Source organism: Syzygium oleosum, unplaced genomic scaffold (genome assembly GCF_021117445.2).
Source record: "Syzygium oleosum isolate NSW1041296 unplaced genomic scaffold, Sole_v2.1 Sole_v2.04, whole genome shotgun sequence".
In the NCBI taxonomy this organism is placed as follows: domain Eukaryota; kingdom Viridiplantae; phylum Streptophyta; class Magnoliopsida; order Myrtales; family Myrtaceae; genus Syzygium; species Syzygium oleosum.
The window spans coordinates 15468751-15496270 of NW_026607488.1; the positions used below are offsets into that span (position 1 = coordinate 15468751).

General features: G+C 40.3%; 2 protein-coding genes across 2 annotated transcripts; both read left to right on the forward strand.

The window, feature by feature from the left end:
• Window positions 1-6842: 6842 nt before the first annotated feature.
• On the forward strand, window positions 6843-10628 carry LOC115687091 (cysteine-rich receptor-like protein kinase 44). The gene is made up of 7 exons (XM_056311114.1): window positions 6843-6974; window positions 7680-7853; window positions 7941-8071; window positions 8477-8690; window positions 9280-9511; window positions 9852-10002; window positions 10111-10628. The coding sequence occupies exons 1-7, from the start codon at window positions 6953-6955 to the stop codon at window positions 10429-10431; spliced, it is 1245 nt and encodes a 414-aa protein (XP_056167089.1). The 5' UTR covers window positions 6843-6952; the 3' UTR covers window positions 10432-10628.
• Window positions 10629-23498: 12870 nt separating this feature from the next.
• LOC115687067 (RING-H2 finger protein ATL43) lies at window positions 23499-25795 on the forward strand. Its single transcript, XM_030612540.2, has one exon. It carries the CDS (start codon window positions 23957-23959, stop codon window positions 25316-25318), a length of 1362 nt encoding a protein of 453 aa, XP_030468400.1. The 5' UTR covers window positions 23499-23956; the 3' UTR covers window positions 25319-25795.
• Window positions 25796-27520: the final 1725 nt, after the last annotated feature.

A 27520-nucleotide genomic window follows, 5' to 3' on the forward strand; every position in this document is an offset into this window, starting at 1 on the left:
AACATTAGACTAAAGTTCAAGGACTATATTGAAAAAATTAAAAATTCAGGGATCATATTGCACATTTGGCCAAATTTCAAGGACTATTTGTGTCATTATTCCCGTAAAAAACAAGCTATTTACGCAAATTTTGCATAGGTATTTAAATAAGTGTAATGCGTGCATGGGCGAGTGACTCCGGAAATGGGGTTTTCTAGGTTCTGTGTATGGATGGATGTGTGTTTGGAATAGTTACCGAAGGGTAAAAAGGTAACCGAATGATAGATTACGATCGTCATCAAGGTATAAAGGATGCGCCACCAACCGAAGATAAATATCGAGATCGACGAAGTTCACCACCAAGGCTTAAAGGACAAGCCACCCGCCAAGATTAAAGGATTTCGGGATAGGAGAAGCTCAAGGTATGTATGTCGAGGGGTAGAAAAGGTAACCGAAGGATATATTACAATCGTCACCAAGGTATAAAGAATGCGCCACCAACCAAGAATGAGGATCAGGATCGACGAAGTTCACCAAGGCTTAAAAGACAAGCCAACTGCCAAGGTTATATAACTTTCGGGATAGAAGAAGCTCACCACCAGAGCCTAAAAAGAAACCACCAGCCGAGGATAAAGCCCTTCTTGGCTCACCAACATGGAATAATTAACTCTCCAAGGATAAAGAAACCAGAATAAAAGTTATCTACTCTCCAAAGATATTCACTCGCACAGAGGAAAATCTCATGTATTTTTCATTCATTAAAGTCTCCTTTTACAATGGAGGACTCTCCTCTATTTATAGGGGGACTAGGACATAGGAACTAACCAAACATTAAAGACCTAGAAACTAGAACCATTTAAATACCTAGGAACTAAGAACTTTAACTCTCAAGACTTGCATAACGATTAAGACTCACGAAGACCTAGAAACTCAAAAATGCAATAATAACACATAGGAACTATGAAGTGCAATTAAGACATGGAGACTTGAAATCTTGACTCTTTAGCCTTGCGGGTTATCTTCCAAAATTTGTGCTCCAGCCTTGACCAGGAAATAATCACCTTAGAAAATCATTAACTATCATAGGAAATTGCTTGGAACATCCTCACATTGATAAGTTGTTCACTAACTTTGAAATCTACAAGTATTTTGAATTGGCGATAACTTTAGTTGGTAATCGGTTCGAAAATTTTAATCAGTAACTTGGTCGATAGTCTCCTCGTCAATGATCCACCGAAGCAAGTTAAGACCGAAATCTACCTTAGCTTGAGTGAACATTGATGGTGCTGAATTTGTCAATGGAGTTAAGTCGGATGCTTCCGCATCATTCTCCCCGATTTGTCTAAGATTTGTCCTTAAATCGAATAAGTCTTCATCTCCCAAAAAAGGAGAAAGGTCTTCCACATTAAAAGTTGCTGAAATGCCAAACTCTCCAAGAAAATCAATCTTGTATGCATTGTCACTAATTCTTTCTAGAACTTTAAATGGATCATCAGCTCTAGGCATGAGTTTGTTCTTTCGATGAGATGAAATCTTTCTGTTCTCAAATGTAACCACATAAGATCACCTGGTTGAAAATGAGCCTTATTCCGATCCCAGTTAGCTTTCTTCTTGCAAGACTCATTAGCCTTCTCGATCTTGGATCAAATCTACTCGTAGAGCTTCTTCATCGATTCAACTCTTTCTTTACCATCAAAGTTCAAAAGTTTCTATTTGATGATTTCAAAAGTGTTGTGAGCGGCCTTTGTCCATTCAAAAGATCCCTTCTTCATGCATTCAATGATAGGAGCCATGATGGTGTTGAAATCTTTCACGAATCACCGATAGAAAGAAACAAGTTCGTGAAAACTTCTTACATTGGAAATGGACTTTGGAACCGGCTATGTCTTCATCGCTTCCACCTTGGAGTGATCAACGAATATCCTATCTTTTGAAACAACATTCCCAAGGAATACGATGCTTGAAGAGAATAATTGGCATTTTTCCATTTTAGCATAGAGTTTTTGTTCTCTCAGGACATTAAAGACCTGCTTCAAATGAGATATATGCTTTTCCTCGTTCCTACTGTAAACAAGAATATCGTCGAAATATACAACAACAAATTGACCAATATAGGAATGAACAACCTCGTTCATGAGTCTCATGAAGGTACTCGAAGCATTAGATAGTTCGAATGGCATAACCAACCACTTATAGAGAACTCCTTAGTTTTAAGGTTTATTTTCCACTCATCTCCTTCTCACATCTGGATCTGGTAATAGCCACTCCTCAAATCTATATTGGAAAACATAGTAGAGCCATATAACTCATCAAGCATATCATCAAGTCTAGGTATGGGGTACCTATACTTTATGGTGATGTTGTTGATGGCTCGACTATCAACACACATTCTGAATGAACCATCTTTCTTGGGCACAAGTAAAGCTGAAATGGAACATGGGCTCGTGCTTTCTTGGACATATCCTTTGTCGATAAGTTCATCGACTTGTCTTTGCAGCTCCTTTGTCTCTTCCGAGTTGTATCGATAAGCTGCTTTGCTCGATAGAGGAGCACCAGAAAGCAAATCGATGTGATGTTCAATACCTCTTATGGGAGGTAATCCAGGTGGCAATTTCTTCAGGAACACATCTGCAAATTCTTTGAATAAGGAATGCATTTTCGGATGCAGGGTTCTCTTTATCTCACTCTTTTTCTAAACCATATGCAAAGCAAATACATTCTTCAATTTACTAATGGCTCTCTCAACCCGTGTTTCACTCAAGAGAAGGTTTTCCTTACTTGTATTTCCCTCCCAAGTTGATATTTGTGGTTCATGACTAGATTCAAGGGTACAAGAGTAATGCATTTTTGTTTCGTGTTAAATGAGTATGTGTTTTTACGCCCATCATGAATAGCCTTCCTATCATATTGCAAAGGTCTACCCAATAACAAGTGGCATGCACCAATAGGAATAACATCACATAGAATCTGATCTTGATAATTCTTTCCGATTGAAAATGAAATCAAGGCTTACTTAGTTACCCTAAGATCGCTTCCCTTACTAAGCCATTGTATATAGTTCATGATGCTTAGACGTTGGTAGGTTTAGCTTGTCAATCAAAATTGTTGATGCGACATTGGTGTAGCTCCCGCCATCAATAATCATTGTACACACCTTCCCGTTTATAGTGCAACGAGTGTGGAATATGTTCTCCCTTTGTTTATTCTCCTTTGGAGAAATTTCAATGTGTAATGCTCTCCAGATCACCAATAACTTGCCATCATTAGCCTTTTCTTCAAACTCCTCTTATTCTTCATATTCAGAACCATTTTGATTAGATTCTTTCTCAGCCTCTCGAAGTTCCAAATCAATCTTCTCGATTTCTTGAAGAGTCATAACTCTTCGATTTGGACAATTAGCTTGCAAATGCCCATAACCATGGTGCTTAAAGCATTTCCTTGCATCACCATCAATTTTCTTGTGAAATTCTTTAGCAGTTTCCATAAACGTTTTTTTACCATTGTCTTTTATTGACATACTCTCGGCCTTGCTTGAGGAAGTGCCCTAAAAGTAGGATGTTCCTTTTGTAGAGGTTCTGGAAGAAAACCTCTTGCTGCCTTTTATTTGCTTTTTGACCTTTATTGACAACTTTCATACATCTTTGAAGGACCAATAAGGTTGAAGTTTAACAAAATCAGCAATTTCCCGATTCATTCCACCCAGGAATCGAGCGGTGGTTTGCTCTAAAACTTCTGGAACTTTGCACCTCATCTTGAGTTTTTCAAACTCTCTAATGTATTCTTCAATACTCATCCCTTGTTGTTTTAGGGAATTCAACTTAAGGAACAAGTATTGCTTATGGTTGTTGAGTAAGAACCTTTTTTTCATCAATTTCTTGAGTTTATCCCAAGACTTTATTCAACTTTTTCCTTCTCTGGTCTGTTAATGCTTTAAATTCTCCCACCATAGAGAAGCAAAATTAGTCAATTTTAGGACAGCAACCTTGCATGTCTTCTCGTCCGAGTATGACTTGAAGTCAAAAACTCGTTCTATTGCACGTAGCCAATCAACAAATCATCGGGATTGAGACTACCCTCAAATTCAAGCGCCTCTGCTTTTATTTCACGATCATTCTCCTTATGCCTCCCTCTTTTTCTTCGGACTTGATATTGTGAATCACTAGAATTTCCTCTAGTGGAATCGAATTCGTCACTAGAACTTCAACGAGAATCTGAATCGTCACGTTGATGTCGTTCATTAGGACATCTCACTAGTTGTCTTTGCCTCGCAGGATCTTCAAGAAGATTAAAGATCTCTCCATTTGTTGCTGGAGATTCTGTATCGCACGGTCTTGTCTTTTGTCATGTGCTTGTTCCAAAGTTAAACCTCTTAGAACTGGTTCATCCATGTTGAGTATGAGTTGGATAGAAGGAATCACTTAAATGAGTTCAACCTTAAACTATGATACCAATTTGATGAGTGCATGGGTGAGTGACTCCGGAAATAGGGTTTTATAGGTTATGTGTATGGATAGGTGTGTGTTTGGAATAGTTACCAAAAGGTAAAAAGGTAACCGAAGGATAGATTACGATTATTACCAAGGTATAAAGGACACACCACCAACTAAGGATGAAGATTGGGATCAACGAAATTCGCCACCAAGGCTTAAAAGACAAGCCATCACCAAGGTTAAAGGATTTCGAGATAGGAGAAACTCAAGGTATGTATGTTGAGCGGTAAAAAAGGTAACCAAATGATAGATTACAATTGTCACTAAGGTATAAAGGATGCGCCACCAACCGAGGATTGGGATCGACAAAGTTCACCATCAAGGCTTAAAGGATGAGCCACCCATCAAAGTTAAAGGACTCCGGGATAGGAGAAAGCTCGCCACCAAGGCCCAAAGGAAAATCACTGGCCGAGGATAAAGCGCTTCTTGGCTCACCACCGTGGAGTAATCCACTCTCCAAGGATGAGTTATCCACTCTCCAAGGATATTCGCTCACACAAAGAAAAATCTCATGTATTTTCATTCATCAAAGTCTCATTTTACAATGGAGGACTCTCCTCTATTTGTAGGGGGACTAAGACATAGGACATAAACAAATAGTAAAGACCTAGAAACTAGAAGCATTTAAAAACCTAGGAACTAAGGACTTTGACTCTTGAGACTTACACAAGGATTAAGACTCATAAAGACCTAGAAACTCATAAATGCATTAATAACACATAGGAACTATGAAGTGCAATAAAGACATGGAGATTTGAAATCTTGACTTTTTAGCCTTGCGGGTTATCTTCCAAAATTCATGCTCCAGCCTTAACTAAGAAATAATCACCTTAGAAAATCATTAACTATCATAGGAAATTGCTCAGAACATCCTCCCATTGATAAGTTGTTCATTAACTTTGAAATCGCAAGTATTTTGGTGTACCGATAACTTTAATCGATAACTCAGTTGGTAGTCTCCTCGTCAATGATCCACCGAAGCAAGTTAAGATTGAAATCTACTTTAACTTGAATGAACATCGATGGTGCAAAATTTGTCGATGGAGTTAAGTCGGATGCTTCCGCAGCAAAGTTAGACAACGAGCAAATGCTACTAGACATCCCTAGCATAAACCAAAACCCAAAACAACCACGCAAGACACGATTTTGTAATTTTCTTAGCTTTTATCTTCTTTGGCGACCTAATACCCTAAAAAACCTCTAACTTTAGCTTTTGTCTCAATTTTACCTTTTGTTTTATAAAAAACCTCCAACTTCAAGTCATGTCCCCATTCAACCATAAACTTTTTTTTCTCGTAAAAAACTCTCAACTTTAAATTATATCCCAATTCTACCTAACTTTTTTTTGTCCTATGAAAAATCCCAAACTTTTGGTTTTGTTGCAATTTTATCGTCCCGTCCCAATTTTGTACTAAAATTTTTACAATCTCATAAAAAAAACACGAACTTTTAATTGAGTCACAAATCTGCCCCCATTAACCCTCCGTCCAAAATTTCTCGTTGACAATTGAGAGATGGAAAACTCCAAAGCATGAGCTGTTCGAGCGTTCCGAGAACGAGCTCTCCAACCACAAGAGATGGAACATTCCCAAGCACGAAAAATTGAAGACTAAGCGCAAAATCACCATTTTGACGGAGGGTTGAGTGAATGTAGAATTGGAACTAAAGTAAAAGATGGCGATATTTTAATAGACAAAAAATAATTAGAGTGACATTGCGCAATATCACCATTTTAACGCTAAAATATTTCTATGAGACAAAAAAAAAGTTTAGGGTAGAATTGTACTAGGCCTAAAGTTGAGGGTTTTTTATGAGAAAAAAAAGTTTAAAGTAGAATTTGGACTAGATCTAAAGTTGGGGGTTTTTATCGGGACAAAAATTTTTTTTGAGTAGAATTGGAATATGACCTAACGTTAGAGATTTTTTATGAAACAAAAGATAATATTAGGACAAGAGTTAAAGTTGGAGGTTTTTTAGAGTATTAGGCCCTTCTTGGCTACTTGTGCTCTTTTATGGGGTCTCTGGTGTTTTGTCTCAAGTTCGCGTTCCATACTTGGGATGCGCCCGCGCCGTGGGATTGGGTCGTTCGTAGTCACATCGAATTCACTGTCTTACAATGTTTAACTCAAAAGGAAAATATAAAAAAAAAATGCACGTTGTTACACAGCAAGGCACTAATAAAATATACGTTGAACAAAAATATTGCCGCTTTGCTGATGACGACATTTGTCTGCTTCTCCTTATTCCATTGTTAGATTTGATTGATCGGGTCTATGACATAATTTTGATACGTCCAATGATCGATTATCCCAAAGACTCCCTCCCTCTTTGTCTCTCCCTCTCTCTTTCTCCATATACGTTGTGCCAAAGAGCAGACGATGAAAAACATGGACTCAAAAACGTTGGTGCAATCTATGAAGCTGCTACCCCTTCTTTGCCCGAGCTAAAAGAAATCTGCTGGAAGTGGCTTATATCGTCCCCGAATGCGTCTTCGCGCATTACAAGGTACTTTTTGGGTTACACTGGACCGTATTTGAATCGAGTTTGAGTCTATTTCATGTCAAAAATTTCTTTTCCCTGCTTCTTTTGTTCCTGTGGATCATACAGATGTCCACTGTCTTGTAAATTAGAGAGTGGTTCTAGATTATACCGGCCATTCCTATTGTGATGCTTCAGTTATGTTTGAGCTGGGCATATGCTAGTTTGTTGTTCATTCTAAGTTTCTCTATTGCAGAAACAAGGATCATTATTATAAAACCACATTCTCTCCATGCTTTCCTAGTCAGCTTTGCTATATACTCCGGCTAAACTAGAACTGGTAATGACCTCGAAAGTAAGCGGACAGCTGCCCATCACTCGCACCCCAATCACGGTAGAGACACTGTAGAACACGCGACCTTTTCCGAATTGTCCCGAAATTCTAGTAATTATGGTCCAAAATCCATTCTGTTAGATCAAACTGACCACATACCAGTGAGATGCACAGGGTCCTCAACAAAGAAGACAGTTTAAAATATTATCTGGACTGTGATTATACCAATGTCTCGGTGAAATAAGTCCTTACAATCTTCAACTGCACTTCATACGGAGAAGGCCACTTGTAGTGTTAGATCGTAGCATTCCATTGTTAAGTCTATTTATGGTCATTTTAAAGCTAATAATTCCTTTTCCTTGGTCCCTCATTTTAGTATGTTTCTGTCTTGCTCGTAGTGATCTCTCCGACACCTCATGTTCTACAAATGAAGAGCTCCTCTTCGGGTCTCCTGTTTTTCCTCGGGGGAGTGGTCGTGTTTCTTTTCTTGGTGATTGTCCTGCTGATCTTATGGAAAACAAAGATACCCAAGGAGCTGGGGAACTTGGTCGTGCGAAGTAGAAGACGAAAAGGTACTTCCAACAAGAAAACATTTTGCAGTTGTGCGGCATGTATTCTTTGAGAGGACCTTACATTTGTTAATGTGTCTTTTCATCTAGCCTCGAAAGACTTATTCAGTGGAAATCTTCGAACCATCAGCTATTTTGACTTCCACACCCTGAAGAAGGCAACTAAGAACTTCCATCCTGCAAACCTACTCGGAGCTGGCGGATTCGGTCCAGTCTACAGGGTATTAATGCTCACATTTTTCTTCTCGTTTTGTTTTTGTTTTGTTAACCTAAGCACGTGAACTCCCTTTGGTATCATATTCATCTGTGAGAGTTCCACTGAAGTCGCAAATTTTTCTAGAACAATGATATATGTCCAATGGGATGTTTATGTTTTTGTTCTTCGAACAATTTTTCTTAATTTGTACAATAGCCAAATAAGAAAGGGGAAAGGCAGATATTGAAGTCAAGACTTCTTTCGCTTAGGTAACGTTGAACTGTCACTAGGCCCATGCCTTATTCCTGCAATCATCCTCGACAAAAGAACAAATCTCTACCAAATCTAGAACTCTGCCAGAGAGAGAGCTCTATAAGTTCCGTGACCTTTTTGTCACTACAATCATATATTTCATGCAATATGTCGACAGGGAAAGTTACAAGATGGGACATTTGTTGCCGTGAAGAAGCTATCACTTGAGAAATCCCAGCAAGGAGAATCAGAATTTCTTGCCGAGGTTAGGATGATAACGAGTATCCAACACAAGAATCTAGTCCGCCTTCTTGGTTGTTGCTCAGATGGGCCACAACGACTCCTGGTATATGAGTACATGAAGAATAAGAGCTTGGACCTCATTGTTTATGGTACCTCTCTCTCTCTCTCTCTCTCTCTCTCTCTCTCTCTCTCTCTCTCTCTCTCTCTGTTGGCCTCTCTGATGACCCTTTTCATGTTCTCCACTGAAGATCCAACATTATAAGAGAGCACTTGTGTCTCAATTTTGGTTAGATTCAGTTTGCTAAATAACTAAACCAGAAAAAGTGAGAGTACGCAGAGGAATAACTGGCATTCTTTACAGACAATGTTTCTTGCATCTACATGGAAAAAGTCGCATTGTTAGAATAAAGTTATCATCAGAATGGAGATGCTGATTTTGGTATGACTACCATTTTTCACTTGCGATCTCCCATAAGCCTTACATGGAATAAATAGAAAAGAAGCCCAAAAAATCCAGCTTGCGACCATTGGAGTTAGGACACAGTTAAACAAATACATGTTCAGATTGGAAGAAACACTTCCGTTTTTCGCCACAACTCGAAATATAAGCCTTATAATTAACTGTGGTGGTAGAAGGTCAATAACTTGATCTAATTTCAAGAAATTAGTGTGCTTGTGAGGAAAATTTATCAGGTGACTAATAGCTATAAATTCTAAAATAGCTCATCTGTTCAACAGGGAAAAGTGACCAATACCTCAACTGGAATATAAGGTTTCAGATTATTGTTGGAATTGCACGAGGATTGCAGTACTTGCATGAAGATTCACACCTGAGAATTGTTCATAGAGATATCAAAGCAAGCAACATTCTTCTTGATGAGAAATTCCAACCTCGGATTGGCGATTTTGGGCTGGCAAGGTTCTTTCCTGAAGATCAAGCATACCTTAGCACTACATTTGCTGGAACATTGTGAGTACTACTATATAATAATCACTGTGACAACTTAACGCTCATATTACATTTTAATTGGAAAAGGGAAAACTTAGGAATGAGTTGATTGTTCAATTGTTTGTAAATGCTAGAAATCACATTGAAGGGATAGAAGGAGCACCTTTGTCATCATAATAGCCACATTCTTTCATTCATGCCTCTGTTTATCTAATTCTCATCTTAGATAATTAAGCTTATGACAACACGATTCGACGGAAAGAGGACAACTTAACTTCTGATTGGTTGAAGTAACCAATTAAGGGAGTTTATCATAATGATGTTGATCCTAACTGACGGTTATTTTCTCGTTGTCTTCAAGAGGATATACTGCACCTGAATATGCTATTAGAGGGGAGTTATCTGAAAAGGCCGACATTTACAGTTTTGGGGTTCTCGTGCTCGAGATCATCAGTTGCAGGAAAAATACCGATCTAACTTTACCATCAGAAATGCAGTACCTTCCTGAATATGTAGGCCCTTTTTATATTGTTACTCTCATGTTAATCCGATTTTCTTTTTGATTAGATAGCTGACTTTATTACTTCCTGATTGTGTACACGGATCAATTGTAATGACAGGCGTGGAAGCTATATGAGAGATCAAGGATAATCGAGCTGGTAGACCCAAGAATGCGAGAAGACGGATTCATAGAGAAGGATGTCTTGCAAGCGATTCACATCGCCTTCTTGTGTCTTCAACCTCATGCTAATCTAAGGCCTCCAATGTCGGAGATAGTGGCCATGTTAACATGCAAGGTCGAGATGGTCGAAAGACCCATGAGACCTGCTTTCTTGGATCGTAGGCCTAAGAAGGACAACCTTTCCTGGGATACCATCTCCGAGGCTTTCCCGTCTACGCTCCGAAGCGATTCACCTTCTTTGACTCGGCCAACTAAATAAAGCATTGTCCTTCTTCATTGTAGAAGGGAGACGGTGGGAGTTTCGCACAAGCAACAATTGGAGATTGACTAAGTAAAAACTAAAACGATTTGAGGAAAAGGTATAGCTGATGCGTTAGATTTTAGCTATATACGGCTTGTAAAAGCCCTGTTTTTTCTCCCTGGAGGCCGGCAAAAATTACAAATTCTTTGCTTTGTTAGTCGATGCACAAGTTCGTTGGAGGATATTGCAGATGTTCATATATACATTTGGTAAAAAAACCGACCTTCATTTTCATCGTTCAAGTAATGTCAATTGATCACAAACAGCCCGTATTAGAACATAAAATTGTCCAAATCACCCCTGGTGGATACAAAGCCTTTATGTTGTGCTTTAGAGATCCAGTCTGCGGCCCGGTTTGTTTCCCTTGGAGACAAGACATGGGTCAAAAGCGTAAAATGGGACATCAGTTCCTCCTGGCATCGTGCTAGGAAGTCTTTGACTAACCACGGTGGTTACTGCCTCAGTTAAGCACATGACTAGGGTAAGATAGTCGGAGTGTAAAGGAAGGGTGTTTGTAGAAGGCTTAGTGTCACGGAAGAGCCATTTGATTGAATCGCGGTCAGTCCGGGCGCTCGCGAAGACGAAGGTTCCATCCCTAACGCATCATCGCCACTTGAGACAAACAGGTGCACCGCCTCCACGATGAGTTGGCATCCCACGTGAACCTACTTACTCTCCGAAGCCTTGAAATACACTCTCAAGCCTTCTAAAAGCTTTCGGAGTGTTGTCGATATATTTGTATTAATGTCGGCAGTTGGTAGATGCAATAACTCTTGGTAGGAGGGAGATTGCAGTTAATTTCGGTTGGTTGGAAGAAGGCGTTAGTGCTATATGAAGGGGTTCACCTCACTCATTTGTAACACGAGATAAAATAATTTAGAATTTCTCTCTAGATTCTTGTGTCGATGGGAGTAAAGGCTGATTTGGGATTGTAATTTCTAAGGCTGCACGAGTAGGGCACGTGGCATGATTCATCGTTTAAGCGCGTCCTAATCCGAGTTTGAATCCTCCGTTATTGATTTCGATTCATCATTTCTTGGTGATAATTATATGTTATTACAACTTGTCTTTTTTCACGAAATTGATCATGATCGCTTTATCCGTGAGTCGTTTCGATGCAAATATCTAATAGAGGTAGCTAGTTAGACAAATTGACGGTGTTAATGAAAGGACTTGATTACACCAATCTGACAAGTTTAAGAACTTGATTGCACTTTTTGAAAGTTATATGATTCAATTACACTTTTGAAATAAGTTATAGCTAGGATTTCTAATGAACATATCCCCAAGAATTTTGTCCTAGAAGCTTCGTAACAAGGCATTGTAGTAGTTTTGTCTAATACTATTTTTCTTTTTCTTGTTTTTCCCTTGTCTGTATTTACTCTATAGTTGATCGTTTAATTTTATTATTTGAGCACTTATGCGTGATAATATAGATTTACATTTTTAAGAAAGAAAAATTGCAAAAGATTTCATGAAAATAATATTTTATTAAAAGAAAAAAGGTGCTAGTAATGAGCATTAATAAAACTAGTGCAACCAAACACGAAATCTCTAGTTCCAAGTGGTAAGGCGGGCTCCTGCATCTTACTTGACTCCTAATCGGTTTAGAATAGATTAGTGAGGACTCTTGTTTAATTTCAATAAATAACACCGAGAAACAAAGTTGCAGTCGGTAGAGCTTTGAAGAGGCCACACAAAACATAAGCGTCACCTTACAAGAAGATTATACATGCCAACCTCGAATCCATTAAACTCCCTCGGGCTTCATCTAGGGAGAGTCCCAACAGTTTGGAAACTTCACTGGGGACCAGTTTAAAACCTATAGAGGACTTAGTCGTGATATTCTCTTTTAATGAAACATTTTTGTGTGATGTTTCGATCATCGCACGGAACTCGAGGTACTTGCTAAATGGTCTTACCGACGACCCAACTCCGCTCGTATTATGGGAAGCAATTAACCCGTAAATTGGGAGCGTTAAGCCCAGACAAGATCCACTAGGTATGTGTTGAACCTCACAAAGGTCATACGCATGCCCGTGGTTTTATCACTTGACTTTTGTTCTGCCCTTTAATTTTTATTTAGCCGATATCTTAAAATTTTGCAAATGATACGCGTTTAATCAATCGAATTTTGCAAAATCATCCCCACTCCCTACAGCACACTCCCAAAATGGTGGGGCAAAGTAGATCAGGCTAACCGTGATTACGTCAAAAGCAAAATCGGAAAACTCGTATCCCATTGCTTGTTGAAGTCCATGTTGGTATAAGCAGGTAGTGGCTAATTTTTTGAGGGATAATTACCTAATTAGTCCTAAACTTATTGTACGAATAGCAATTCGATCTTAAACTTTTCAATTTTTCTATGCTTCAAGGTAAGGCAATCATCAGTTGAATGCCCCACTTCTCCCATGCGGTAATCCAATTTCTTAGATGGATCGTTGTTGGAGAATCGCTCAGAATTGGACTATTTCGGCTCGTTGGAAAGTAAGCCCTTCTTTTGGAGGATTGTCAAAACCTAGGATAGAGGACCACGGAGAGGAGTAAACTGTCTTCTATAACCTTGGCAACCAAAAGATTGGTGCATGCCTCCAGCTTGTTGCCTCCCAGCAATGTGGATGAGAGTACAATTGTGATTCGGCTGGGTATAAGTCACATTAACCTCAGCATTTGGTTCCTTTTCTTTCTTGACAGTGAAGCTTTTGTTATTCAAGGCTTGCTCAACGGCCCATCCGGCTCTCAGTGCTACCTCGATTCTTTCTATGAAAGGGATAAATTGATTGATTGACTCAGCAGTCTTTTTCGTGAATAGATCCATCAGCTCCCTTTCGTTGGTTAAGGGCTAATTTGAGTGGCCAAGGTCCTCCACCTCGTGACATACGCTTTGAAAGACTCACTCCTTTTCTTTTTGGCACGTATTGGGTCCTCACAGGATAGAGTTATGTCAATGTTGAATTTGGGCAAAAGAACACTACAAGTGCCATAACTTGTGTACGGCGTTCACTTTAGTGCCATAACTTTTTTTTGGATTACTTTAGTGCTAAATTTTTTGAAAAACGATCACTTAAGTACTAAAATTTTTGAAAAACGATCACTTAAGTGCCAACTCCGGTGCCGTACACAATTTTTCGCCGGAAATCTGACGTGGCATTTTTTTTATTAATTTCTGAAGCTGACGTGGCTCGCCGGAGTCTCGCCGGAGATTGGCATTTAAGTGATCGTTTTTCAAAAATTTTAACACTTAAATGATCGTTTTTCAAAAATTTTACCACTTAAGTGATTGTTTTTCAAAAATTTTAGCACTGAAGTGATCCAAAAAAAAGTTATGACACTTAAGTGATCGTTTTTCCTCCGACTTGGCACCAAAGTGATCCGAAAAAAAGTTATGGCACCAAAGTGAGCGCCGTACACAAGTTATGGCACTTATAGTATCCTTTTGCCGTTGAATTTGTACTGCTTGATTGGTTTGAAGAGAATCCCTCAACTTCGATAGTTTTTGGAGGGCAGTAAAGATCTGCTTGACGTTATTTTCCATATTAGCAACACGATTTGCACTTCACTCAATTCAGACATTTTTGCCTTAGAAAGCGTGCAAATGGGTGAACGTCGACAATCCGTAATCACCAAGTTCAAAGAAAAAGACAAGGTAAGTGCAAGGTTTCATTAAAATTGGTCAATGACAATGGTCGAATCGCTCATTTTATTTATTTGTGATATTGTTTTAACATGAATGAAACTCCTAAAAAAGAACTAGGTAAGTAAAGACTTCAAACTTTTTAAACATGAACTAAGAAAGTAAAGAAACTGATTATTGATTCGAGCCATTTTCAAATAGCTTGATCTATATACAATTGGGAGACGACTTTCCGACACAACCGCTTGTTTTCTCGAGCTAACCATGTAGTACGCTCTTGGGCTTGTTCTACTTTCCTCTTGAGGCGTTGGATCTCGACTCGATTAGTGGGCTTCACGATCACCTCGGTTATCACGGGACACAAATCAGCCGGAATGCGATGTCAGCGAATATAGTGAGTCGAGGAATAGTAAATCTTCTCTTTCTCCTCCAATTCATCCTCTCGCCAGACTAGCTTTTATGGACGGCATTCATTCCAAGCTAGATCGATGAGATGGATCTCATCCTTTTAGTCATGATCCTTGCAAATAAATATGAATTGGAATGAGCCGTTTGGAGCGGAGGTGGAACTTCTTGTAGAACTTAGTATTGATGGACCACTCGATAAGAAAAGTAAGTCGTCACACTGGTGATTCCCAGTAGTGGAATCGGACCATCCTTCCCAGTGAGAGGGACAAACTCATAACCATTTAGCATGCCACAAGAAATCTTTGGGACTTGGATTTCTTAGAAAAGCCATCCATTCGGAATAAGACTAATCCGGTGTCCTGTCTTTTAGAGTTTCAAACTTTTTGATTAGGTGATTAGAATGATTCATTTCATTTATACCCATGTGAATACCAAACCCAATTTCATTTATAAGACTTGGGTTCCTTTGAAGTATTGAAGGGCAAATTAGGCATGTTGGACTCCCCCTCTTGGCCGAAATTGATGGACCACCTTGCCCCTCTCCTCTTTGCCTATTTACTCTAGTTTGCCACTAGGTAGAGTGATTTTGGACCCTTAAATCTTGGCTTGTTCTTCAAGATTGAATTTTGACCATTGGTTCCTAGTGGGGTTGTTAGTGGGGTTTTGAGTGGGGTTTAGTAGACATCTCTCTCTCTCTCTCTCTCTCTCTCTCTCTCTCTCTCTCTCTTCATTTAATCAAGTCTTCCTCTCACTCCCCCCCTCTCTCCCCCACACTTCGGCCGAGCTCACCAACATCAGCCCTTGCCGACCGCCACTCCAGCAGCCATGGTCACCGCCGTTGAGCACCATCCGCTGCCATCCTCAGCCGCGGTCACTGCTCACCCGCCACCACCTCCTTTTCCCATCCTCCCATCCATCACCGTCACCACCATCATCACGCCACCACTAAAACCCTCGAAGCTGCTACCTTCCAGCCGACGCCGTTCGACTGCCGTGAGCGCTGCCACTCGTGGCCGTGACCACTACACCACCACCAACGCCATTCTCTTTCTCCCTCTCCCTTGCTTGTCCATGGCCAGCGATCATCACCCCCACACTATCGCCACCATCATCATCACCCACGACCAGCACCGCCACCATCCGAGCCATCCGCCGTTCGCCATTTGCCGCTGAACCCGCCAGAGCTACTGCTGCTGCTCTGCCGAGACTAGTTGCTGCCTCCCCCCCCCCCCCCCCCCTTTGTGTGGTGTTTTGCTTAGGTTTTCCTAGTAAGTGACTTCCTAATCCTTGGTTAGGGTAATGGGTGAATAATGGATATGTTTAGGGACTGATCAGGGGTTGTTTAGTGACTGTTTAGTAATGGTTTTGGGGGCTAATTTGTGGACTGATTAGGGGCTGCTTTGTGGAGTGTTTAGTGGCTGATCATTGGTTGATTTAATGGCTGAATGGTGATTTAATCGTTGGTTGATTAGTGGCTGTTATGGTTGCTTGCTTAGAGTTTGATTCGAGACCATTTAATGGCTGATTGTGGGCTGTGCATTGGCTAACTTGGAGACCAAATTGTGGCTGGTTCGGATTGAATTAGGGGTTGATTTCGGCTACTTAATGGCTGATCATGTTGATTTACTCAATGGCCGGTTGTGATTGATTGTTTAATGGCTTGATTTAGTTGAATTGTGGCTAATTTGATTGTGACTTGTGTAGTGTCTGAATTGGTATTGGCTAATTGAATCCGATTGTGAGTGGACATGATATCCGGGTTTGAATTTGAATGTGTTTCATGACATGGTAGTCTGTAGAAATTTGTACGTCATTGACACTCGACATCGACTAAATTATAAAGAAAAGAATTGGCATTGAGTGAATGATATGCGTGCATGGTCACAATAGTTCCGTCTAGGCAGAGGTTCTTGACGATGCCTGACGGGAGTTCGGATGCCATCTAAGCGGGGGTTCTAGACGATGCCGTGTCGCGGTAGAGGCCGGACCGATGCTCCTAAATGGAATGCCATCTAGTACCCGGCTTGCCAGGGGGTGTTCGATTCCAGACGTTGCCGTGCCCGAAGTAAGCAGGACAATACACGGCTAGACCGGAAGACCGGCGGGGGTTCGGTGTGACCCGAGGGATCGTTAATAATCTGGACAACTACGCGTGTGTTATGCATTGGGGAATACTAAGTGCCTGAGATCGATGTTGTTTATGTCTGGATTATTAATTTTGTTACCCATATTTATGCCATGGATCGGATAGTATGTGCTCAAGGAGCGATTGCCATGTCATGGTGGTTTCTAACGTGCAGGGCTTGTGTATGTGCCAAGGTGAGGTAAGGGCGATTGTGGTTGTTCATGGTATGTTGAATGCTAGAATTGCATGTTTAGGATTGTCCGGAGGTACGTGTTAGCCTAAGCGAGGCTTAGGGAGTTTACTTATTGAGTTTTATCTCATTATTGTTGTATTTAAATATTTCAGACCCTCGACCATGACTGGCCCTCCTCAGCGTTTTGGGGTACCTATGGATTTGGACCATAGGTTAACGGAGTATTCAGTAAGAGAGGATAGGATTTACATAAGGTATGCAACGACTGTTTGGGTGGATGAAAGTTTTCCTTGGTGGAAGCCACATACCTTTTTGGCTTGGTTCTATCGAGAAGAGAACGTTTTGTTCGGTCCTCTTCGAGGATTTGATGGCCCCCATGGTAACAAAGGAGGAGTTGAGGAGTGGGATCCCATGGAGATAGATCCTCCTGACGGAGCCATTGCTGATCGTGACACGGGTCCCGAGAGTTCAGATTCCAAGGCAAACTACCTTGAGTCTAATCCGGGGACGCCTCCGGGGTATCACGGGTATTGATGATTGGTTTATTTACCTCATCTTTTGAGCCCCCCCCCCCCCCCCCCCTTTTGTGTAGAGAAGCTAAGCTAACCGACGACCCAATCCTTTTTACTTGTGCGTGGTCCGTAGATAGTGGTTCCTAACAAAATTCGTGTATTGTATATTCTGTAAGTAACGTTGTGGTTATAAAAGTGGCTTTGTTGATTTGTGCATATGTTATCTTCTTTTACTATCCCATTTATTATCATTTTGAATAGAGTGTTCGAGTTGCTTCCGCATGTATTACTCGCAAGTTAGTTTATATCGGGTCGGCGACAAGTCCTGGGATGTCGCATTCCAATGACCATAGGCAGGATGTTACGAGCTCGTAGGGTTCAAGGCGTGACAATTTATGTGAGAAAAGTACCAGATTTGCAAGATTTCAGGTGGAATATGAAAAATCTTTTCTCCATTTTCTATTAATCGAGTGAAGGATAAAAATGTTTGGGCAAAGACTGAGTTAACAAAATTCATCCCGACATATAGTTGCTTGACTACCCATGCAATCAAAAAAATAATAGCATTCTTATGGTAAGGGAAAACTATGAACACAAAGAAAGCTAAGAGAAAGATCCTGCTCATTAATGTCGAGGAATTTGAGAAACATTTAGTTAGGAAAGAGAGTGAGCATGCATTACAATTATCTTTCAAAACTCTTCTCATTTTATCCTCCTTATTCTCGATAAATCAGGCATGATTGATATAGGCTCTATTCTGATGGGTGGGTTAACTAATTCAGATATGCAAACATCGCTCCAATATTGAAATGTAAACCATTCATGCTCAACACCTCTCTGTAAGATAAAGGTTAACAAACACTACCACCCTTATAACTCCCAATCTACAAGAACATTTAATACAATGTTAAGGACATACCTTGTCTCCACATTGCCAGACAAAAATATTTTTGAAAAAGAGAAGGTTCGGCCTAAGTTCACTATGAATTTTTATTTAATGCCCCTAGTGAAGTCGCCAAGCTGTCGTGACCTTTTCTTGGATGAACCACCCTAGTAGAATGAATAATGGATTACTAAGTTTACTCTTAGGTCGGGCTCTCCCATGCCCAAACCAGCCACAATTTTCAAGTTTTAATTAACATGCAAAACCAATTTATTCAGGAGCTGTCACTAATCTATTTTTGGTAGATTAATTAGACACTCAAGTAAAGTGTAGGAGAATACTTTACCTCTATGAACCAGAGATTCAATGGATTCGGGGACTTGATTATGCTAGATTATTCTAACGTCCTTCGATACCTCTTCACTTATTTTGTAGTATTGGATTAATTTAAAACCTAACCATTAATAGGTAAGGGGTAATTATGCGATGCACAACCAATAAAGTAACACTCAATAGTCAAAGTGCTAAATAAATAAATTGCAAGAACTCAAGCACACCAAGCCAATTAATTATTTTCCCTTTCCCATTTATCTTGGAATGGAAACTAAGCTATATGCAACCATGTAATGTAAACTATGACCTAATTCTAATGACATGCAAATGATCATAACTTATTTTAACATGGCATGCAATTTAACACTAAATAAACCTAATATGCAATCACTAAATGACATGGAATTGATGACGTGGCATAGATGGCATGACAAGCATGATGACGCAACATAGTGACATGGCAAGCATGATGACGTGGCATATAATATGACATGATGTGGCAAGATGACATGGCAAATTGTGATACATGAATGATCCAACTAAATCTACATGATATGCACATGTTATTTTTTATTTTTTATTAAAATTTGAAATTGATAAATAATAAAAATAAATTCCCTAAAGTGAAAAGTTATCCAACTTGAATTATGAAATTATCAAGGCTAAATCCTATTCTAACCGGGAAACCTATCTTAATTCGCTAGATATTATCTAAATATGCAATCTTATCTAAAAACTATCATAACCTATCATGCAAGGCTATCTTTTGTTATTTTTCAAATAAGCAAATACAAGCAACAAGATGAACTCTAAATCATAGAATATATCCATTCAATTTAAACTTGGAAATAAGTAAGCCGACACCCCAATCTTAGTGCCTCAAGATCAAGTAACCGATTTTCCGTGCAATCCATAACCCTATCCAATGCCTAGAGATTTAATTATTGATCTCGTGCACATTTTGGATTATGAAACTTTCCTAATCTAATATGCCTAAAATCTTAAAGAATCTAAGTTAGAATACGACCATATCAAAATAGGCAATAAAATCGATAATTTAAATTCGCATAGGGAAAGTTACCTAGTTTGAAAGATTTCCAGATCGAGGACCAATGGTGGCCGACGGCTGTGATTCATGGCAGTCGGCAATAGGGACAGCCGCGGTGGGGATTGAGAGGGCAGCTGGTCGTCGAGGCAAAGGGAAGCTGTTGTTCAGCGAGGGATGCCATGACAATGCAGGGACCGCGTCTGTGGTGGTCCGCCGGAAAAGCTTCAAGAAAACTCGCAAAAACAAATTTTTTCCAAAAACTTCTTCTCCCAAATGGTTGGATCATTCAAAGAAGCTTACCTGGGGGAACTCCTGTGGCACGTTAGGCGGACTCGATTCCACTTTGCACGCCTTGCTTTCAAGTCGGATAATCTAGTTCCTCTTATCAAACTCCCAAGGTGTACGCTATTACCCCTTCAGAAAGGTGTTACCTCCCTCCCCTAAGGCCGCACTTACTTCAACTGGATCTCACCCAGACAAGCCTTAATAAGTATCGATCCAAATTTTACCGAAAGAAAGTAGATGAGGTTGAGTGCGCCTAGTACGAATGTCGCCTGCAGGAGATCACGTGAGCTGAAGATTTGGAACGAGAGATAAAGGAACAACATGCCTCATTGGAGTATGTCAGCCGAGAGGTAGACCACGAATGCTTACCTCTCCCCTACAAATTGCGCTTTGATCTGCTCATGATGACCTCCAGAAGCAAATCGAGCAAACTCAAGCGGGAAAGGGGTGAAGCACAAGCTGATGCTTTGAATTTGGCCCGACAAAACAAGTAACTACATAAGAATTTTCGTTTGTATTAACATATGTAGAACGCAATTTCATTTTCAAAGCAAGATGCACGAACTTTTCGAATCAATTAAATGGCTTTTTGTAAATCATGCTGCACATTTTTATTGATTGTCGTGAGTTAATCTTTCCATAATGAAGTGGCAATCTAGCAATCTGGCTATCCGATTTGCGCAAATTAGATGTCGTAAGGAAATTCATGCAAAACAAGATCTCATTGTCCCCCTCGATCAAGATTTTAACGAGGTTGACATCCCATCAAAATTTGGTCTAATTCCCAATCAAAACTTGTGGGAAAATTTATCCAAAAAATCCTAATCCTGTTGTACTTTTACCAATTCAATACTAAACCTTTTTAATTGTGACAATTGAGTTCTAAACATTTCATGTTTTGCCAATTGAGTCCTTCTGGCCAATTTTGGCTGAAAATCGTTGACCTGGATGCTAACCGTCCTATGTGACGCAGCCAGCATTGACATGGACAAAATTTTTTTTTGAAGTATTTATTTCTTTTTTCTTTTCTTTTTCCTTTGTTTCTTTTCTTTCTTTTTATCTTCTTTAATTTTTTTTACTGTGGCCAGCCAGGGCTTCGCTGCCCTCACCCAATGGCCGGTGAGGGCCCGACAACCCTCGCCGGCCACAATAAAGAAAAATATAAAAAAGAAGGAAAAGAGAAGAAAAAAAGAAAAAGAAAAGAAAAAAAATAATTCGAAAAGATATTAAAAATTAAAAAAAATTATTCATGTCATCGCTGGCCATGCCACGTATAATGGTCGGCATCCACATCAACGATTTCTTTCCAAAATTGGCCGTATGGACTTAATTGACGAAATGTTAAGAGGTTTATGACTAAATTCGCACAATTAATTTAGGACTAAATTGGCAAAAATACAATATATTTATGACTTTTTGGATAATTTTTTTCAAAATTATGTGTTTACATTTCTATTATGGGCAGGGTTGGATCAAACCCATAATGGGCGGCCCAACTCAAGTCAAACCCCTCAACGGTCGAAAATATTTTGACAACATAAGAAATCACCCAATTAAACCACCTTTAGGAGTTAGATGGCAACATGTAACAATAACATGCTTGGTTAAAATGGGGGAATGAGAACTTCTGTCACGTCGGTGTCTCATCTGTCCAAACCATTCATTGATACGAGCAAGGGATTTGCGATGTCGCCATCCTACTTCAGCTTTTGTCAACCAAAAGAAACGATAACTAACTTAATATGAACCTTAATGGTCTTTTTTAATGGATCATGTTATCGCCATGGCCGAAATAAATTTCGCCACACCTTAGTTAAGTGATGTTCAGAGTTGTTAATGTAAAGAGAAAAATGTTCCTAAACAACTACTTATCAAAATAAACTATGTCGAAACTCAAAAGTTATCAAGAGCCTCATATATGAAAATGAATGCGGAAAACTAATTTGATTTGAACTTATAAAATATAAAGTAGCATTATTATTTATAACCTTTTTCAATGCATTTTCTAGTTGTAATTAATAAATCCAATAAGTTGACGAAAGGGATGTGTCAAGAAAAAAATTGAGAATCAAATTAATGTTGAGGGTCGATGGAATTCATTAAGTACATTGTAATCAATTATTTGCTTCATTGGTATTTTTTTTTCCAGTTTAAGATTTAGGCATGGAAGCAATTGGTTTTCTCTATCTCATGACATTTTTCAACCTCACTTGTCCTAAAATTATGAAACTGTAAAAATAACGTTGCGAAAGTAAGTGTTACTCCTCAACAAGTTGGTTAAGTTAAACTTAACAATTAGACCTATCAAACATGTGGGTCAAGTCGAAAATGGTCTGACCCAAATTGACCAATTTCCATACAATATAAATATAGTGACCCGTACTCGGTCCGACTTGACCCATATTACCAAAACACTTTTATATTCAATCAAATTTAGGAAAACTCATACTAAACTAAGGTGAAAGCATAGAATGAGCGAGCCTAAGATTGTGTGAGGGCGAGGGAGAGTGTAGAGAGAGTTATAGAAGTAAGTTGAGTCTAAATAAGTTGTGAATCCATTTAACACACATATTAAACTAATTTATTACCATAAAGTTGAGTCTAAATCCATTTATGACCCATTTATTAAATATAAATATATGTTTTTTTTTTATAGAGGCTTGATTTTCGATAAGTTAGACTTAATATTAGATGGGAGGAGGGCAAGATAGTAACTTAGAAGGCTGATGCCAGAATTTGAAATTTGATTATATATAAAACATAGATATATATTTTACTATGGTAGATTGGATTACAGACAAAAGACAAGGTTTCATTAATTGCTATCCAATAGGTCAAGATGTTATTAGCGGATTTCATTGCCCAAAAACTGAAAAAGGAGGAACCGGAAGAGTTAAAAGGTACGAAAATATTTATGGGAAGGAAATTAAAAAGTAAATAAACCAGAAGAAGTAAAGAACTGAAGAAGAGGAAGAGGAAGAGAAAGAGGAAGATGATGAAAATCTTCATGCAAACAGACAGGAATTCTGAGAACAGGGAGAGGAAAAGGGGACCCTTATCTCGTGCAACAATATCAGTGCGTCACGTGTTCAGCTCCCATAAATTCCAGAATCTCAAAACTCAATAATATTATTATTTTAATATAATAAAAAATCTCAAATTTATACGTGAGTAACAAATTTATCGCAAACTAATTTTTTGACTATCGAAAATCCCAAATAAGTATATCCGTGATAAATTTACTTCAAACTACCACCAAAAACTCTAAATTTGTATATTTTCAATTAATTTACCATTCATTAATTTTCATTAAATTGGATTGATATTACGAAAAATCTCAAACTGATACAAGTATGACAAACAGAAGGTAAAATCTCAAACTGATTATCATTTAGATTAATAATTTGACGGTAAAATTAAACGATGATAAATTTATTACATATGTATCAATTTGAGATTTTTGAGATATATGTACAAATTTATAGTTTTTTGTAATATTAAATTTTATTTTTATTTAAAATAAGAATTTGAGAAATAAGGTGTCGAACCCGAGGAGAGGAGACCCGCCGTCGCTTTCCAAAGAGGTCCCCCTCGTCCGCTGTCGTATCAGCCGTTGTCCCAGAAACGCCCCGCATATGTCACAGTGACACGATAAGGCAGGCGGTTCTGAACCTTCCCCTTCAGGAGCTTCGGTTCGCTTCTCTCTCTCTCTCATGGCGATTGGCCGAAAACGTTCACCCCCACCACCACCACCACCAACCCCCTCTCTTTCTCTCTCTCTCTCTCTCTCTCTCTCTTCGAGCGATTGATTGATTTGTGTCGAGGGATGCTGTTCTGTTCCATGTTCTCCTGTCATTCTCTTGCAGTTCGATCCCGTTCGAAATGATCGAATTCGAGATCGAGATGTGCCTTTTCTTGTCCTGTCTCGTCTCGCTTGGATCTTTGCTCTTCACCCACCACCACCACCTCTCGCAGGAGAAGAAGAAAAGCAAAGGGATCGTCTTTTCTCATGAAACGAACCTCTCGCGCTCGCCGTCGTCGCACCTTTCTGGGTCCTGATTCATGAGGGAAGAGAAATCGCGCCTGCCGCACGCAAGGCACGGAGGAAGCGCGCGAGCGTTCATGGGCTCGCTCGCAGTTTCTAAGCCCTTCCCTTTTTGCGTCTTGATTTTCTCCTTCTTCTTCCTGACCTTCCTGGCCTCGTCATTGGATGTTGACGACCGCGACGGCGATTACGTCGTCATCTCTCGTTCCCATAATGCAGCGGCGGTTCCGAGCCCTCCGCCCCCGCCCCCGCCGCCTCCTCCGCCGCGGAATATCTCTCCGTTCAAGCCGAGCGTCGCCGTGATAGTGGGCGTCCTGACAACCATGTTCTCCATCACCTTCCTCCTCCTCCTCTACGCCAAGCACTGCAAGCGCGGCGGCGGAGGGTACCCCGGGGCTGACGACGCGGCCGTGGCTTCGTCGTCGGCCGCGGCGGCGAGGAAGAACTCCGGCATCGACAGGTCGGTGATCGAGTCCCTGCCCGTCTTCAGATTCGGGTCCTTGCGGGGGCAGAAGGACGGGCTCGAGTGCGCCGTCTGCCTGACCCGGTTCGACCCGGCGGAGGTGCTGAGGCTGCTCCCCAAGTGCAAGCACGCCTTCCACGTCGAGTGCGTCGACACGTGGCTCGACGCCCACTCTACCTGCCCCCTCTGCCGCTACCGGGTCGACCCGGAGGACGTCCTCCTGGTGGGGGACCCCAACGCCTCCCTCGATTCCCCGGCGGCGCGGCGTGACGCCGCGGAGGACGACGAGGAGGACAAGCACAGCGTCGTCGTGGACGCGGGCGACGACGACCCGCTGGAGACCCGGCGAGTCTCCGGCAGGCACTCCGACGGGGAGAGGACCGGCAGGCAGAAGTGGCACGGAGGCGACGCGGCGGCGCTGAGGAGGTCCGTGGACAGCGCTCGCGGCGCGAGGAAGAAGACCGAAGCCGTGTCCGTCGGATGCTTCGACCGAGGGCCGAGGAAAGACGCGCTGCTGCTGCCCGAAGACGAGGACGGGACCGCCGCGGCCATCGACCGGAGGGCGAGCGCGGCGGCGGAGGAGCGGAGGCGACTAGAGCACCGGATCATCGTCTCGGGCAAGCAGGGCCATCAGAGGTGGAGCGACGTGCAGCCGTCGGATCTGCTGTACCTGCGGTCGGAGATGATAATCAGCGACGGCCGTGGATTCCCGAGCGGGGAGGGTGGCAGGAGCGTAATTAATGGGAGAAGCGTGTCGGAAATCACGGGCGTGAGCAGGTTCGGCAATAATGGGATTCACGGTAGCCACGAACGACCGAGGCGGCGACAGATGGAGACGGACACGGCCACGGGGCTCGTGTCGAGGTGGTTGGCTTGGATTTCTCAATCTCCAGCTGTGCGGTCGGAGGGACCCTAAAACGAATTCTGCTTCCTTTGGGTTTTCATGGCACCGACCATATTGAATTGAAGAGTCGGAGGACGAAGAACTCGGCTCGGGGCACGGGAAAATTGCCCCTACACACTTATAGTTACAATGAAGAGGAAAACGAAAATTGCTCATTGGATGGGTCCGATCCAAAGAAATTATTGCAACAGAACATGAGATGGGTGCGAGCATATAATGTCAATCGATTCACGAGGAAGATGCTTTCCTCCATCGCCAGGCCTCGGAAGATACTGTCATTGGTTTGGAGATTACAATGCTGCAGCATACGGATTGGCCTGGCCATAGGAAAAGTGCCCGAACTCGAGGCGCTTGGATGGAGAGGATCTCGTCTTTTGTTTTCTGACGAACTTTTGTTGACTATACCTAATTTGTCGATTTGATACGCCGGTCTTTCCCTTACGTGTAATCTGTGCATTGAAAATTAAAGAAAAAATTCTTCAATAGGTATGATTAATGAGTGTCCGGATGGCGCTAATAAGGCTTCGATTCTTAATCTTTGACCACCAAACCATTCGAATAATGAAAGAGGAAAGTAATTTATTATCCGACAAATTCAGCCGAAATTCCATTATGTCTTAGCTGGCATATTCCTAATTACATTTCTACCCTTTGATAGTTGCTCTGGGGTTCCATCTCTATCCGTCGCTTTGTCTCATTGTGGGAGGATCGACCAAGTAAAAATAATTAATGTGGAAAAATACTTATCGGGTTTCTCTGAACTTGTATGAGCAGTCGTCATTCCTATTACTACTTATTCACTCGGAAAACTACATAACATACATCAATAAATACGTTGCTTTGGATAAGATATTATCAGACTATGATAAAAAGAATATAGGGTTAATATAACGAAAAACTCTAAACTGGTATAAATTTATCAAAAACTAATTTTTTGACAACCAAACACCTCAAACTGGTATATATGTAACAAATTTATCCCAAACTAATTTTTTGACTACCAAATATCCCAAACTGGTACATCTGTAACAAATTTACCCTTCATTAAATTGAAGGGTTAATACCACGAAAAACCTCAAACTGGTACACCTATGACAAATTTACCCCAAATTAATTTTTTGACCACCAAAAATTCAAAATTGGTATACATGTGACAAATTTACCCTTCATTAGTTTCCGTTAAATTTTATTGTCAAATTGCTTACTTAAATGACATGTGGTAGTTGACGGATGTACTTGTTTGGGGTTATACCTTTTATTTGTCACAGGTGTACTAGTTTGTGATATTTTTTTTGTATTAATCTAATTTAACGGGGGTTAAATTTGTCACAAATATATCCGTTTAGAGTTTTTTGTGGTTAACAAATTAGTTCGTGGTAAATTTGTCATATGTATACCACTTTGGGGTTTTTTGTGGTCAAAAAATTAGTTTGAGGTAAATTTATCACAGGTATACCAGTTTAGAGTTTTTCGTGTTATTAAACCTAAATTGAATTAATACAAAATAAAATCACAAATTAGTACACCTGGGACAAACGAACAGTAAAACTCCAAACTAGTACATTCATCAACCACCACATGTCATTTAACTAAGCAATTTGACAGTAAATTTAACGGAAATTAACGAAAGATAAATTTATTACATGTGTACCGGTTTGAGGTTTTTCGTGATAATAACCCAAGAATATATTACATGAATTACAACAAATATAATACCGGATATGACTACAACAGCAATTACGTGTTTTTTGGGGCAGACATTGTGATTATCCGGCAGACTCATGTTAGATGGGTCTCCGGTTTAGGCAAACGAATCCCACTTTTACCACTAAACTATACCCGCTGCAGTGCGATTATTGTAGTGCCCACGCTCACGCACAGTGAATAAAAGGACAAAAAGTTCAGACCATAGAACTGAAAAGAATTGACAAATTAAAATATGACACTTACATACAAGACCAGTTGGTCAAGTGCTTGACTAATTGTTGACAAATCCATGCCTATTTATTTGATTTAGCCTTTAGTTTTACTGTTCCTTGAAATTTACATATTTGCATTAATTACACTACTCTCGTAAGAATTGTAATTGAATCGAGTCGAGTTATCATTTACGTTATAGTTGTAATCAAATCGAGCCAAGTTGTTATAATTAATGCTTGAACTCAACTCGACTCAAAGATATAGGGCTTGATATCTTTATTCAACCTTAATCAA

Coding starts and splice junctions, on each gene's coding strand:
- LOC115687091 (XM_056311114.1), top strand. CDS start 6,953: ATGCGTCTTCGCGCATTACAAG. Junction 6,975..7,679: donor GCGTCTTCGCGCATTACAAG/GTACTTTTTGGG, acceptor TCTTGCTCGTAG/TGATCTCTCCGACACCTCAT. Junction 10,003..10,110: donor TGCAGTACCTTCCTGAATAT/GTAGGCCCTTTT, acceptor TTGTAATGACAG/GCGTGGAAGCTATATGAGAG.
- LOC115687067 (XM_030612540.2), top strand. CDS start 23,957: ATGAGGGAAGAGAAATCGCGCCTGCCGCACGCAAGGCACGGAGGAAGC.